Source organism: Ursus americanus, chromosome 13 (assembly GCF_024610735.1).
Source record: "Ursus americanus isolate L20-20 chromosome 13, mUrsAme1.1.p, whole genome shotgun sequence".
Lineage (NCBI taxonomy): Eukaryota > Metazoa > Chordata > Mammalia > Carnivora > Ursidae > Ursus > Ursus americanus.
In genome coordinates this window covers 61,835,184-61,851,307 of record NC_142139.1, presented here as the reverse complement: position 1 = coordinate 61,851,307, position 16,124 = coordinate 61,835,184, and the positions used below count along the sequence as shown (strand labels likewise).

The window sequence follows — 16,124 nt, the reverse complement described above, 5'->3', positions numbered from 1 at the left end:
TGCCCGCTGAGGCCTTCCTCCCCCAGCCTCCCAGGTCAAGGACTCCCGCCTTTGCCATGGAGAGTCAGCAAGGGGAGGCAGGCTTCTGCTCCTGCTGAGAAGCCAAAGGGAATGTTGTCAACAGAGTTCAAAACTCTAAATAAGTTAGATAAGATCTGCAGGAAGCTCTGGAAGCCACTGAGGTGACTGGTGACCGATGTCGCCAGTCCCGGAGGATACCCTTAGTTGGGGCCAGCAGGCAGCTAGGGTAGCGTCAGGCTGTGTCCCTGAATGCAGGAGCCGCACCAGCCCTGAAAGGTCACTTCTGCTCCCCCAGAGTCCGGTCATCACCTTCCATTTGGTCTCCAGACCTCTAATATCAGAGTCTCAGGGTGCAGCATTTAGTGCCTTTCTCTTATGTCCTCTCTCTCTTCCTTGAGGAATTTATATAGGCATGGTGCTTTTAATATCGTCGAAATACCCAAATCCAGAATCCCAAATTTATCTCTCCCACATTGGCCTATTCCTGAAGTCCAGGTTCCTATACCCAGCCACTTACTCACTCCCCACTAGGATGCCTGATACACATTTAAGTGTGCCATGCTCGAAACCCAACTATTGGTGTTGTCCCTCTGCCCCGATCGTGCTCCTCTCAGAGCATCTTCAGCTCGGTAAATGGCACCCCTCCATCCAGCTGCCGGCCACAGGATGGTTCTTTATTCCTCCGTTTCCTTCACACTCCACAGCCAAGCTGTCAGTGTGTCTTGTTGGCTTTACCTCCAAAGCATGTCCCAAAGCATGTCCCAAAGTAAATCCCAAACCCATCCTCCCTCCTTCTCGCCTTTCCTTCCTTCCTTCCTTCCTTCCTTCCTTCCTTCCTTCCTTCCTTCCTTCCTTCCTCCCTTCCTCCCTCCCTCCCTCCCTCCCTCCTCCTTCCCCCCTCCCTTCTCCTTCTCTCTTTCTCTTTCCTTCTCTGCATGCTATAATAGGAACAAGGCAAAAGAAAACAAATGTCTCCCCCTATACAGTATCTTCTTTTGAAATATTTTTATTTCACTTCTTCTAACAGCAATATAGAAACAAAGAATCATAAAAAATAAGATTATAAATTGTCCATCGATTATGTAATAGCACTTGGTATTGCTACAAGGAGGAGGCCCGGGGCTGGACCAGACCCTCTCAAGCCTCCCCAGGCTCTCCGGGCCTCTGTGATCTCTGCTGAGTCCGTGAAGGCATCACACACTGCCGTGCATGGTGGTTTACACCCAGGGTCCTTGGGGATGACACAGAGATGGGTAGATGATGAGTTAAGCTGCAAACAGTATTGTGTATATGTGGTAGGCCAGAAGGCGGCCCCAGAATGCTGGCGACACAGGTCAGGTCACAGGTGACCCGCAGCCATCGCTTGGCCCCAACAAGGTAGGGACTTTACAACACTGAACTAATTTGGTGAGTTATTTGTGTTCCCTGTGGGAATAAGGGAACAAACAGAAGCTGGATACTGAGTAAGGAGACGCACCCCGTCTATCCCCTCCACTCTCATCTCTGGTCCCCTCCCCTTTCTCCTCCGTCCTCATTCCCAAATTAAATTCTCTTAGGGTTAACTAAGCAAAAGAGCTGAGACGTTGAACCTGTTCCAAAAAGTGTGCCTTGATCTCAGTTTCCTCTCAGGTAAAAAGAAAGGAAGGGGATGTTAGGTGAGCTGAACAACTAAATTGCCCAGTTGACTCCAATTCAACTGGATCGACAAAATCAACTAAATCAGCTTCAGTTGAATCCAAATTTTCAATTCTTGTAACGACTGATTTCTAGAAAGAAAAAAAAAACCAACCCAGTTTGGCATTACTTTCAGCATATGGAATGGGCTTTCCTGTGTGGGTGTGTGTAAACGTGTGCCCCTCCAGAGCAAGGGGCGTGTGTAGGCCAGCCTGCTACCCTGCGATCTCAAGGACGCATCTCAGAGCAGCCTGGCAGGAAGGCCTCCGGGGGGACTTGGCAGTGCTTGTACATAATCTCTGAGGAGAGACAGGGCGGGGTCCAGAAAATCCCCCTCCTTTCCTGCCTGAGGGGGAAGAGCTCTAAAGGGTCTGGCATTCCACCCATGTGGACCAGTCCTCTGGGCCTCAGACTTCAGTCACTGCTCAGAGTCAGGCAGAAAACACAGCTATGTTGCTATACCTTTTTCGAAGGAAGCTTAAAGCCTCTGGATCTTCGAAATCACAAGAAAGAGACCAGGTTCTTTTCTAACTAGGGACCATTCATTCACCTCCTCCCCCTGCCAGCCCACAAAAGAAAAACAACCTTCCCAATGTGGGTCAAGGGGTGTGTGTGTGTGTGTGTGTGTGTGTGTGTGTGTGTGTGTGTGTGAAGTGTGCATGGACCCCAGTGAGACTACATGGGAAGATGAAACATGAAAAAACATCAGGACACCTTACTTCAACGATGGAAATGTGATCGGTGATACATGTTCTGTGGGTCCACTTTCCAGGCATTGCTCTGAGTTGGACCCAAATATTCTGAATTGCAAAGTGAGAGGTACCCGCGGGGGCTGCGTGAGGTGGAGAGTAGAGGGCTTGGCAGTTTGTGGGTTTGGCAAAGCATTAGGACCATCTTTGGGGTTCAAGTTCATTGATATATGAGCTATCTAGGCATTCTTAATAATGATTTAAACTGTGATAGTCTATAGCCACTAAGGAGCCATGGAATCTGAGGGAAGTCATCCTCTTTCCCTGGCTTCATTTTACTCCTTTACGAACAAGGAGGCTTGAAGAAGATGATGTCAAAAGCCACCCCCACCCCCTCAAGCTGGCAGGAGACCCTGTGCCATGTGCCATTCTATGAGGCTAACTTTCCTCCCTGTTGAGGTCTCAGTCCTCACCTTGCTGATCCTCATGCTTTTTATTAGGGAGAACATTTTCAAATCACATCCTGAACTACTGCACTTGACCTACCCAACTGGCATCACCATTTGGACAAAAATCGAACAGTTGTGAACAAGTTAGCAACAGATTAGTAACAGTCTGATTCAATTAAAATTAGCGGTTTAAATCAGGCATAGAATGCCAGAGGATGCTCAGGGTGAGCTTGTGAGCTCCCTCGAGGCTTTCTGGGGAGGGCAAGAAGGGGACAAAGGTGACGCCACCAGGAGAAGTCGGTGATGGGAAATCCACAGACAGACTTGCCTAGTTCACTCAGGCACTCCCCTGGAGGTGCAGGGTGGAGGCAAAGGGGCTCTTTGGAGATTGGGATTGGTGTGTGGGGCCAGGGGAGGCAACAGAGAGGGCATCTGTGTTTGCTCCACTCACGTTGTTCTGGTGTGTCCTGGCACGCGCTGGAAATGATCGACCGACCCAGCACTGGTAGTGCCAAGGTCTAAGACTGACGGCAGCCTTGACCAGCCGCTCAGCAGAGGTGCTGGTGGCGGCTGTGGGGCCCATGTTCCCGAGCTCCACTTTGTCATTCCTTCTGGTTTTCCTTTCCTGGTGGGTCCCTGTCAGGATTGCTGAGTCACCCGTCTAGGATGAATTTGAGCCCATACTTAGAGGACAGCAACAGGAGACAGGCTCATCTGGCACACCTGATCACCTCCTCCCTGGATGCTCAGTGCCCTTGGGGGAGCTTTCTGCAAGAATCACAGCGTTTGGGGGCCCCTTTTTGGGCTCCCAGATCATAGCACCAGTGATTCCGGGAAACAGGAATGGGGGTCAACGAGGGGAGGATGGAGACGTGTCATGCTGGGAGCCAGGTCTCCTTGAACATCTGGATGGGGCAGCCCTTCTGCAGAACACTTTGGGTGACGGATAGTCAAGGGGTTGCGGGGCTCCACAGCTGGGGCCCCTGAGAAAGCACCTGCCGTGGGTCTGAGGGCCCACGGTTCACCAGCCACAGGAAAGCCCCTGGGGAGACCCACTCAGGGTAACTCAGCCTCAACGCCCTTCCCACGATCCCTCCCCTCTGCCTCCCGAACACTCAGCTCTGGCTCCTCCACCCCCTTCCAGGGCTTCTCAGCACAGAGAGAACCTCCGGGAGTTGATGTTCATCTTGGTGACACCAATGAGCTTGAGTGGGGTGGAGAGACTGAAGGAGGAGGCGAGCGGGGAGTCACAGAAGAGATCAGACAGCTCGTCCCGTTCCTCTAGCTCGTAGGTGGCATCGTTGAGCATCCTCCGGTGCAGGTCACAGGTCTGCTCGATCTTCAGCTTGTTGATGTCACTGCGCAGGCGCATGAGCTGTCTGGCCAGCTGCTGGTCCTGCAGCCGCATCTCCATCTGGAAGGGAGGAGGGGAGGCATCAGCAAAGAGCTAGGCTGGGGCTTGCCTCTCCAGAGTCTCCGACAAACACAGACCTGCTGAATGGAGACCTAATTAATGGCTTGCATCATCACTGGGTCCACCTGGAGATATTGGCACATTCCCTGCTCAGGAAGGTGAAAAGACACACAAAGCAAGATGACGAATGGGGACAGATGGGTTTTCCAAACAATACTTTGTGCTAAGCTAGATACTATGTCTAAATCCTTCTGGAAGAGGCACATCTCAGTTCTGGCTTAAAGGTTCAGTCTCACTGTTAATAGATAGGTACAGACAGAGAAAGAGTATAAAGGAGTGATAAGTACCAAATTCAGGAGCATGATTACCTCTGGGTGGGAAGGAAAGAAGGTGGTCGGGGAAAGTATATGGGGGCTTCAGTTGTATTGGTAATGTTTTATACCTTATGTTGGGTGGTGGGTATACTGTTAGATTATTCTTTAAAACTTTAAACATTTTAGAATACCTGCAATATTTTTTTAAAAGATTTTGTTTATTTGAGAGAGGGAGTGCAAGCAGGGGGAGGGGCAAAGCGAGAGAGAGAGAGAGAGAGAGAGAGAGAGAGAGAGAATCCTCAAACAGACTCCCCACTAAGCCCACCTCGGAGCTCATGAGCATGAGATCATGACTTGAGCCTAAGCCAAGTGTTGGATGCTCAACCCACTGAGCCACCCAGGCACCACTGCCTGTAATATTTCTTAATAAGGGTTCAAAAAAGCCAAACAAATATGTAAATATATGCTAATATTTACTGAATGCTTTACTATGAACCAGGCACTGTTCTAAGCTTTTCAGGTATGTATTAGTCTGCTCAGGCTGCTGTATAAAACATCACAGACTGGGAAGCTTAACCAATAGACATTTATTTTTCATAGTTCTCATGGTCAAGAAGTTCAAGATCAAGGGGTGGGCTGATGCTCTTCTTACTAAGGACCTTTTCCTGGCTTGCAAATGGCCACCTTGCTGTATATCCACATGTTGGAAAGAGAAAGCTCAGCTTTCTTTCTTTTCATAAGGACATTAATTTCATGATGGGGGCCCCACTCTAATGACCTCAAAATCTAATTACCTCCTAAAGACCCACCTCCAAATACCATCACACTGGGGGTAGGGCTTCAACATATGAATTTGGAGGGGGGGCACAAAAATTCAGTCAATAATGGGTATATCAACATGCTACAGTTACTCTTCACTACAAATCTGTTAAGTAATATCACCATCATCATCCACAAGTTAGAGATGAAGAGGCAGAAACTAATGAAATCAGTCATTGTGTCAAGTCACAAAGGGCATAAATGGCAAGTTGAGATGAGAAACCCAATCAGACTCCAGAGCCCAAGCCACTGACAAGGAAGCCCCGCCTCTTCAGGTACGGTTGAGTAGGGCGGGTATGGAGCTAGTCCCGGGCTCAGTGAACTAACTAAAGGCTTATGATCTTTTTGGGGACTCAGGGTTTTTTTTCTATTGAAGAGGGAAGTGATAATAACCCCACACCTGTTTTAACATCTTTACAGTTTCCAAAATTCATCCGTGTGCCAACTTTGTTAGTACTGTACAGCCAGCCCCGAAGGATTAGCAGGACAGCTTGGCTGAGTAGTTTACAAGTCTGGAAGAGTGTCAGTGAGTTCTCTGTTTCACAGTTGTGCCATGACAGTGATAGGGATTGGAGGTCGCAGGATCTCCTCAGGCTCCCAGCACAGAGCACTTTCCATTAACAATACTTCATCCCTAAGACAGGTCCTCAACTGCTCCTACTTGACACGATATTTGATTCCTTCTCACTGTTCACTCTGTCATTGCAAGGGGTTATTATTTTCGCAGTTTTGTGTCTTCAAGCTCAGCCATGTCCTTTACCTGGTGCTTGGAACCAAACTGATGTGGAGAAATCAACCATGAGATCCCAGAGGGACCCTCCCCTTCGTTATGCAAGTGAACACAAACGGTCTCACTTTAACCTGTTAAGGTTTGGAATCCAGTGCATTGCCTGGTAGAAAACGACTTTACCAGTAAGCATTCCATTGTTCTTTTTTTTTCTCTTTTATTTTTAAATGTATTTCTACAGGTACCTTTTCTTTCCATTTTATAGATGAGAATGATCTTGATAAAAAGTCTTGCATGGGGATCAGCAAAGTATTTAATGGCAAAATTGGGATTAACATTCATAGCCCCCAGTTTATTTGTTTATTCTCAATCCTTGGGCACAAAAACCCAAATTTATTGCCAATCAGAAATTCTTTTGGGGCGCCTGGGTGGCTCAGTGGGTTAAGCATCTGATCTTGATTTCAGCTCAGGTCATGGTCTTGGGGTCCTGGGATCCACTCAGTGGGGAGTCTGCTTGAGATTCTCTCCCTCTCCCTTTGCTCCCACCCCTGCTCTCTTTCTCTCTAAAATAAATAAATCTTTAAAAATATCCTATTGATTTAGAATAGCACCAAACTAATGATGGTGGGCTCATCACAAGGCAGTTGGTCATTCATTCATTACGGAGCCCTTAGTCATGCCCAGAAGTGGGCTGTTGTCTAAAACCCTTCTGAAGGAGATGCTGGTCAAATTTGTCTGAAAGGCAGTGCCAGCTCACACCCATTGCTTCATCTAATATGGTCTTTGAGGAGTCTTGATTGAACCATTTATCTGGGAGTATTTTATAATTTGAAGATAGAACTCTTTGAAAAGATAGGAACTTCATGGTTTAGGTTTGAATTTTGGCCCCAAGAATTGGATCTTAGGTCTGAAAAAATCCTTGAAAGTTGGAGAATTTCGGGTTTGAGCAGGTATCTGGGAGGATCTGTGAGATGTGGCCCGCAGGGGTGCCTGGTGGAGGAAAAGGTCTCTTTTTCTATGGCTCATAGATCCAGTCAGAGGTCAGAGAACAATTTAGGGTTGAAATCCCATCAGAGTTAGCTGGAAAGAAGGGTGATAGTAAAGCATGTGACCAGTTCTTTTTGGACAAAGCCCACCTTGGTGGAGCCATTTCACACACTCATTCAGCCTGGATTCATTCAACTCTGCATAAGGGAAAGAAGAGGAATTAGACCACACTTCGAACAGGGCTGAAGATCCTGGCCATTGTACTTGTTGGTGCCCCAAAGGACCACGAGGGACTGGGAAGCTGCTGTTTTCCGAGACCCTGGTTCTGCGGGCACTTCAGTGTGAGCACCTGTCCTAGGAGTCACTGGGATTATATATTTTGTTATGATCCCTGAATGTAAATCAGCCGCTGCATCTGATGCTCAGAGAAACAGTGCTTGTTCCAATATCACAGGGTGACTCTGTGCCTTGAACATTAATTTGAGCCCTCCCCCAACAGTAACTCTGCTGTGATCAGACCAGATCCATACAGAAATGAGCTCCCACAGCTAAAAAAAAAAAAAAAAAAGAAAGAAAAGAAAACCTAAAAAACCAAAAAACAAAAACCAAAAAAACTTAAGCAAAATATGCAGATGCCCCCCAGCATTTTTTTTTTCATTTTTTCATTGTGGTAAAACACACAGAACATAATATTTTTACCGTCTTCATCACATTTAGATGACAATTCAGTGGCACTAAGCACGTTCTCGATACGCAACCATTTCCACCGTCCAGCTCCAGACCTCCCATCTTGTCAAACTGAAACTCCGTCCTCATTAAACAGCTCCCCCCACCCCTGCAACCACCACCATTTCACTCTCTGTCTCTCTGAACGTGACTGCTCCATGTTCCTTCTGTAAGCGGACTCATATAGAATTTGTCCTTTTGTGACTGGCTTATTGCACTCAGCCTCATGTCCACAAGGTTCATACAGCTAAGAAGCTTTTCAGATTTTAACCTTTTCAGAAATGTTCAGTGAACATATGTCATCGCTGCTCCTGTTTGCAGTGAGTTGGAAGAATGGCAGCTCCGGAGAAAGGTGGGAAAGCTGAGAGGGGGTCTGGGCTGGGGATCGAGGCCGTCCTGCCTTCTCCTTTCTTCTCTGCCAAGGAGGCACTCTGGCAGCAGTGACCTCCCACGCCATCTTCTGCCACACACCGTCAGGTGCAGTCGACACGTATTACTTCACTGCATCTGCTCACAGCTCTAGATGAGAGCTATTTCGATCTGTGTTCCAGATGAGGAAACTAGCTCAGAGAAGTTTAAGGGACTGTCCAGGATCAGCCAACAGGGGCGTGGTACACTTGGATCACCGAGGGGCCCATCAGAACCCAGAGCTGGGGGCCTCTCCATGGCTTCTGCTTACCTGGAGGTGGGCTGGGTCCCAGAGGCAGTAGATGTGGGAAATCCATTGCTCTGGGGTTAGACTCTGGGTTCCAGTGGACCCCCTGCCGTCACTAGCTGTGTGGCTTTGGGTGAGTCACTAACACTGCCTGAACGTCTGTCTTCATCTAGAGAGAAGGGATACTGTCTATTCCAAAGGGCTACGAGAGAAGCATAGTAGATAATAAGTGGTATCCAAGTGAGCTGAACGCTGCCAGTCAAACAAAGGTAAGAGGTTCCCCGTTCAAGCTTTTTCTCTCCGGGCCAAGGTGCAGAACGTGGGAACCAGCCAGATCCTCCCACATTCAAGACTTTATTAAAGCAACTGAGACGCTGGCCCTAAAACCCAGTCTTGGTGACTCAACGATCAGTGTGGGTTAATGTTCTCCCTGGCAAAGACTCCACTGTAGGACGTGCTGATTTCTAATCCCCCTGCCCAGGGTAGACTGTCGTTCCTGCAGAATAAAGATGCTTGCTGCAATTTCGAAGGAGCGCCTGCAATCACAGTAATCCTGTAATTAGGGCACAGTGCTCGGTGAAAGGGGGAGAAATGTCAGTGTGTGGCGGCTGTCAGCACATTGTGTGAGAGGCATGTTCCTACCGGGCGAGGAGGCCCATGAAGGAGAAGGCGGCTGATCGGTGGCCTCGCGGCAATAGCGGTGCTTGGCTGTAGCCAACGAGGGTAGGATGGCCAGACGAGGAAATTCACGGAAGGACCTCATGGGACAGCGCGTTGCTGGGAGGTCTCTGCAGCCAAGTCTCAGGGGGAGTTAGAAGACGGGCTGATTCCTGCCTCTGGGAGGGGTGGAATCGAAACCAACATTGCAGTAAACTGATGTGGAGAACCATGCGGCAGTTCCTCAAAAAATGAAACATAGGATTGCCACATGATCCAGCAAGGCCTCTCGTGGGTATAGCCCTGCAAGAATTGAAAACAGGGGCTTGAACATTAACTTGTATAGTCGTGTCTGAGCAGCATTATTTACAAGAGGCAAAAGGTGGGAGCAGCCCATGTGTCCATTGATGGAGGTACAGATTAACTATGGTCTGTGTGTACAATGGCATATCATTCCGCCATCCCGACCTATGCCACGGCATGGGGGACCTTGAGGACGATATATAAGAGACAAGCCAGCCACAAAAGGCCCAAGTACTTTACAATTGCACTTAAATGACATACCTAAGTAGTCAAACTCATAGAAACAGAAAATAGAATGGGGGTTGCCAGGGGCTGGGGAGATAGGAGAATGGAGAGTGAGTGTTTACTGGGGACAAAGTTTCAGCTGGGGAAGAAGAAAGCACGTCTGGAGATAGACAGTGGTGATGATTACAGCACAACGCTGTGAATGTACCTAACAAATCGTACACTTAAAAATGGTTAAAATGGTAATTTTATGTAATAGTCATATATTTTACCCCCATTAAAGAAACAACAAAAGCTACACATTTGGGGTGATCACTCCGACCTGGTTTGCCCAGAACCTTCCTGGTTTTAGCTCCCACCCCCAAGTCCCGTGTCCTAAAAGCCTTCCCCTGGTCCCAGGCAAACACCCCCCTGAGGCGCGTGTGGACATTGCAGGAGTTGGCGAGGAGGATCCGTCTTGGCCAGCCAGCCCAGTCTGTGGGACACAGTCTTTAACGTGGGTGGCACTGGGAACCCACCAGACCCTGAAGGAGGTGGAGTGGTCTGGGAGGTTGAAGGCTTCTCTCAGTAGGTCGGAGGAGCAGTGACCACAGAAGGAGGGGCTCAGACCAACGGGCAAGGGGAAGAGAGAGTTTCGTTCTTTGGCAACGGCCCCTGCAGCATTTGGGAGAGGCGGGAATTTGTGGCAATCTGGATGGTTTGCTTCCCGCCTCAGCATTCCTTGCCCACTTGCCCTGTGTTCACCTGCTCAGTCTCAAACCCTGAATGATGTCTTGGCGTTCCAGGGAAGCCAGCATGTCTGTTTCTTGATGAATAAAGTCTTAAAAGAGCGAGGTTCTGGCTAACACCTTTATTCCTGGTCAGTGGGATACACTAGACGCTTTGTTGGGTCTGCTCTCTGCAGGTAAAATGCCCTGAGGATTTAAGGAGTTTGAAAAAATACAAAAGACACGTAACTGAGCGCAAGAAGCAATTCTTCTGAACATGCCGCCTTTGTCCCCCCCGCAGCTCCTGCTTCCGGCAGCGAGTGCTAGTGCATGGCCTGTGGGACACACCCTCCTCTCTCCAGCACTGGGCCTCCCTGCAGCCCTGTTCCTGATCTGCCTCATTGCCAGTCTCCAGTCCTTTGCTTTCTGGACGATCCTGCGCCTTTGCCCCGGAAAGCTTCTGTTCTCTTAATTTGGAGAAACAACAGGACGGGAACCATGGCTTGAGACTCGGCCCTGTGCACCCCAGCCAGCACATTAGGGGCAGAGGTTTGCAAGTCTATCTCTAAAGCTCACCCCAGAAAAGGCCCTAGGCCCAGGGCAAACAAGGAGCTATGAATGAGCTGGATTGAGGTGCGCTGGGATTAGCACAGATCCAGGAAGACAGAAAAATCTCGAGGTGATCAAGGCATTTTGTTTAATCCCGGTTTCTGAGGCTTGGATCTAAGCCACCTCAGCCCCGCAGTCACCATTAGGCTCTGACTGATGTTGAAGAGAGACTGAGTATGAAAATCCAGGCCATTTTCTCAGCAGTGCATGAAAGGACAGAATACGCTGTATTCTCCATGAGACTTCATTCTTGAACCTTAGAAATAGTTTTTGTAAGCTGTCTGGTGATTTATAGAACTTAACCGAAAGGTCCAGCTTATTGTTTTCATCAGTGCTGTGTAGGAACACACTTAGAAACCTGGAGAAAATATTATTCATTATTTGATCTTGGGTTTGGCCTCTGAGAAAAAGCCAAAATAATGCTGTTAGGAAAGAAAGCAAGTGGGGTCATTGAAATGTGCTGCTAGAGGCCACTTTAGGGTCTGGGAAAATTTTTAAAAAATGTTTTTCAAACATCCCTAGAAACCAAACTGTTGCTGGACCGGTTTTCCAGCAAAGCTGTTGACTCGAGTGAAAGCTGGAACACGCTTTCCAAAGGCGTCCAGTCTGGTGGCAGCAGACCATGCTTGCTGGCAAAGTAGAGGCTGTGCTCACAGCTGCCACTCTGCAGCCCCCGGCCTCGGGCAGGCGCCAGGCTGTCCCTGGCCCGGGGTGTGGGTGGACAGAAGGGCACCACGGCTCCCATCCCCTGGGCAGAAGATGACTCGTCTGTCTCAGCTCCCCCGAGGGGCTCTCGTGCTCCCCCTGGAGCCATTGTCTGCTGGGAGGGAAAGTCTGATCGGAGCCCAGAGCCAGGGAAGAGAGCAGGACACCCTTCAGACCCTGCCAGGGACTATCCGTCCCCTGTGGCAAGAGTCAAGCTCTACGTATATATCAGGTCTCAGACGTGAAAGGTCCCAGGTCACACTGCCTTTTCACCTGCCAGGCTGGCCTCAAGGACAAACTGCAACCCAAATAGCCCCCAGATCCATCCCCGGAGGCTCTGGGTTCCAGTTTGCTTTGGTCTGAATGTTTGTGTGACCCCAAAATTCACATGTTGAAACCCTAATGCCCAATGTGATGGTATTTGGAGGTGGGGCTTTTGGGGATGCGCTTAAGTCATGAATGGGAATTAACACTCTTATAAAGAAACTCCAGAGAGATCCCTCACCTCTTCTTCCCCCATGTGAGGACTCAGCGAGAAGTCTCTGACCCGGAAGAGGGCCTCTCTTGACAGTGCTGGTCCCCTGATCCTGGCCTTGCAGCCTCCTGCTGTGAGAATTAGGTGTCTGTGGTTCAGAAGCTACCCAGGCTGGGGTATTTTGTTGCAGTAGCACCTAGAGACTAACACATAATCCTAGATCAGCCCCTAGTGAGATGAGTGGCTCTGGGAAGTGATGTGACCCCTTTATGGAAAGGGCATGCTGACCACCTTCCCCTCCCTGGTAAGACTGCATCCTGGGCATGAGGTGGGCCTGGAAGCTAAACACCCAAGAAAGGAATCCTGTGTGCTTTGATTGAGTGAGAGCAGACGAGACGGGCGCTGTGGCCAGGGTGGGAAGGACAAGCCCAGATCAGCATGCCTACAGTCACCCCGCACCCCACACTCCATGCTGTGGGTTCCTTCCTGCCTCCCCTCCCACTGTCTGCACTGGGCCCTACACTCAAAAGGCTGATGGGTAGGTCTCCCCCTTCTTCAAACCTTTCAAAGGTACCACCAGCCCTCCTGGCTCCCTTGTTCTCTCCAGCCTCAGCTCTCCCATTCTGAACCTCTTACCCTCCATGGCAGTCTCACTGGGTCCTTATTCCCTCCCCTAGAACCACTCTTTCCCATTCCATCATCCTTCAGGCCCAGCCCTTGTCTCCAAACCCTGTAGGTTGGGTGACAATCCCCACCATGGGTACCTCCTACCATAGCACTTACACAAGGCCTTTGTTGACTCATCTGTCCCCTGACCAGGTGGCAAAACACCAAGGAGAAATGACTACCATGTATTCACCAGGCCCATCCCAGTGCCTGGTGCATAGCTCTGGTGCTCAAAAGCCATTTGTTGAATGAATGAATGAATGAATGAATGAATGAATGAATGAATGAATGAATCAACCAATCAATCAATGGACTATACCTCCCCAGAGCCAGGTTTTGATTTTCCCCAGTTGGGACAATCCTAGGGGACCTTTCCTGACTTTCTCACCCAGGCTGCCCTCCAGGCCTGTGGAGAGGCAGTGAGTAGAATGAACAGAGCACTGGCTTGTGGGTTCAAAGCCTTCATTTACCACTCACTGGTGGTGCAACTCTGGGCAAGGTGCTCAAGCCGTCTGAGCCTCAATTTCCTTATCTGTGAAATGGGCATAATCATAATATCTGCTCTCGAGAATGACATGAATAACACATATATAAGACTCTCTGTATAGGACACGAGGTTCCATAAGTATTAGTTCCACTTTATCCCCCAGAACTACAGAGCTAAGTATTTAGTATTTCCCGTATGACACTCTTATATCCCCTACTAAGTTAACAGGAGCCCTTGAGTGCTGAGGCCCCGTAGGATTCTTCATTGGTCACCAACAGGGCCGGGAGCAGAGCTAGTTGCCAAATCACGCTTCCCACACACACTTCGCAGATGATTACTCACACCTGACACCTGTGTTGCTCCTCATACTTTAGCACAGCCCCGTGGGCTTGGCAGGGTGGTGTTAGAATCCCCTTTATCACGTGGCCTAGCTGGGTTCACAGAGCTGGTAATGCAAAGCCCTTCAGGATTTGAAATGGAGGCAGGGGACCCTGCCGGGCAGGGTGTCCTCAGTTTGGCCAATGTGGGGCCTTCCCCAGCTTCCCGGCCACTGCCCTGGACAGCCAGTGGGGGCCTTGTGGGGCCGACAGCCAGTCCTGGAGCTGTGCCGCTCAAGGCAGGCTGCTGGAGCAAGGCCTCCAGCCAGGCTGCAGGGAGGGCTGGCTTCCTGGCTTCTCTGAACAAGAGGCCCCGCTGGGGTGTCTCTGGGCGAGAGAGCTGCCGGAGGGGAGACCCTCCTGCGGGGATCGTGTTCCTGCTCCCCCACGAGCTCCTCGAACTGCCTTCGTATTGTACCTACAGGGAGCACTTACGGTCCAGGGTGGGGATTGTGCTTCCTTGAGACATTTTCTGGACATCAATCAGCTGTGGCCAGGGCAGCTGTCAATGGAAGGAAGGATGCTGAGGCGCCCTGACTTCTGTGGAGAGTCCCGAGAAGACCCCTAGAGCACCTGTGTTGGTGCTTCTAGACTTCTGGGTTCTGGGCTCCCCAGCTTGGAAACGGACGGAGTGGGAGTTTCACATGGGGTGCTGAGCAAGCCCACGAACCAGCCAGAAACACTCACTGACCACGAGTGAGGGACTGCTGCTGGTGGGACAAGAGCTCTCTGGAGCTGGGGCTCGTATGAGTAATCAAGGCTCCCGTGCATCTGTAGTTTCTATATATAGATTCTCACGGTACCTTCAAGAGGAAGTGAAGCTAATCTATTCTCTGCCCCACCTTCCAGGCATGATTGAGGCCATTTTGCTCTCCAAAGTCATTTCACACTCCATTAACCTGGAGCCTGCCTCCTTAGAAAGAACAGATGGTTTGGGCCTCATCTGCCTGAGGGAACCCGAAGCAGCTTAGGGCACTGGGGTGAATGCAAAGCCCACCTCAGGAGAGTATTTGCTGTGCCTGGGAAGGGGCTGTGACCCAGCTCCCCCTTCATAGTACAGAGTTAGGGCAGGAGTCAGGGCTGCTCCCCTCCCCCACATGCCCCAGGTGCTCAGTAAGGTCACCAACTGGTGAGTGCTGTGGAATGCGGCCAGGCCAGCGGTGGCCCTGGGGGCTGCTGGCAGAGTGTGAGCTTGGGGGGGAGGGGGTGGTAGGTTGGAGAGGGCTGGGCCAAGCCTGTGACAGCGGACTGATGGGCACTCACAGGATCTCTGGGCATAACTCTTGCCCTCCTTGAAAAATGAGGGTGATCAGCCCTTTGGCTCCTTCCTGCTCTCGTGTTTGGTGGCTCTGTGCATGCTTCTAGCTAGCCCTGTTAGAGCTAGCTCTATCAGAGGGGGTCCTCCTCCAGGGCTGGGGCTGGCGGGCGTGCCTGCCCTGCGGGGGAGGGTGCGGGAGGCAGAGAAGCCAGGACTTCCCGCTGGCTTGGGACTCTCCTTCTCCCTGGGCTGCCGTGGCTCCTGAGTGCCAGGCCCTTGGCACAGACCTGGAAACCGTTTCCCCTGTCAAGGGCTCAGCCACCTTGAGTGAGCCTCTCTGTCACCATCCCTGGCTTTTGCCTGCTCACTGGCTATGTCTGGCTCAGGCCTGTGCCCAGGGACATGACCAACAACAGCTTTTGGGCAGCGCTCGGGTTTTGTTCTGATTTGGGGGGGGGGGTGTGCTGGTGGCAGCTTGGGGACAGGGTTGGGTCCTGAAGCTTATAAAATAATATTCATCCCTGCAAAAGGGGATGTTCAGCCCAGGGGGATGTCTCAGGCTTGAACAGTCCCTTCTGAACCTCTGTGCCACCAGACCTGGCCTTTGTATTAGAATAATGAAGACTTCTCAGAGGGACAGGGGAGTTCTTGGAAAAAGGGCAAAATCAAGTGAACTTTGGAGAATAATAGCCTAGAGTTCCAGGAGTTGAGAGGATGTATTGAATGAGCCTAAAACTAAGTGAAATACAAAGTGGATACATGCTCATTCGATCCCAGAAGCAACTGATTGTGTAGCCGCCGTTCAAAGCACAGGGGTTCTGAGGTCGGGCAGCTCTGTGTTCAAACCCCTGCTCTGAAGGTTGATGTTGGCCAAGTTACTTTACCTCAGTTTTCCCACCTGCAAGATGGGGATGGCGCCTACCTTAAAAGAGCTCTGTATTAAATGATGTGATGAACAGACTTGTGCACAGGACATTTAGTACAGAATACCTGACTAGCTCGGTAGGTATTTATTACATACACTCTGCTAGGTAGGTATTTATTAGATCCATTTTACAATGACAAAACCTGGGGCTCGGTTCATCGGTTTTCCTAAAATCGCACAGCTGGGATATAGTAGAACCTGACCGGAAGTCTAGTTTAGTTACAAAGTTGATGCTTTTCCCACTCCACCTGTGAC

At 50.1% G+C, this 16,124-nt stretch overlaps 1 protein-coding gene across 2 annotated transcripts in view; it reads right to left on the bottom strand.

Annotated features, from left to right (window-relative positions):
- Positions 1-1,651: 1,651 nt before the first annotated feature.
- FAM167A (family with sequence similarity 167 member A) overlaps positions 1,652-16,124 on the bottom strand; it is a 40,072-nt gene continuing 25,599 nt past the window's right edge. For both annotated transcript variants that reach the window (XM_087866594.1, XM_045799404.2), the window contains one exon: positions 1,652-4,247. In XM_087866594.1, the coding sequence (XP_087722720.1) occupies positions 3,984-4,247 (264 nt within the window). In that variant the 3' untranslated portion in view covers positions 1,652-3,983. The remainder of the gene's footprint in view (positions 4,248-16,124) is intronic.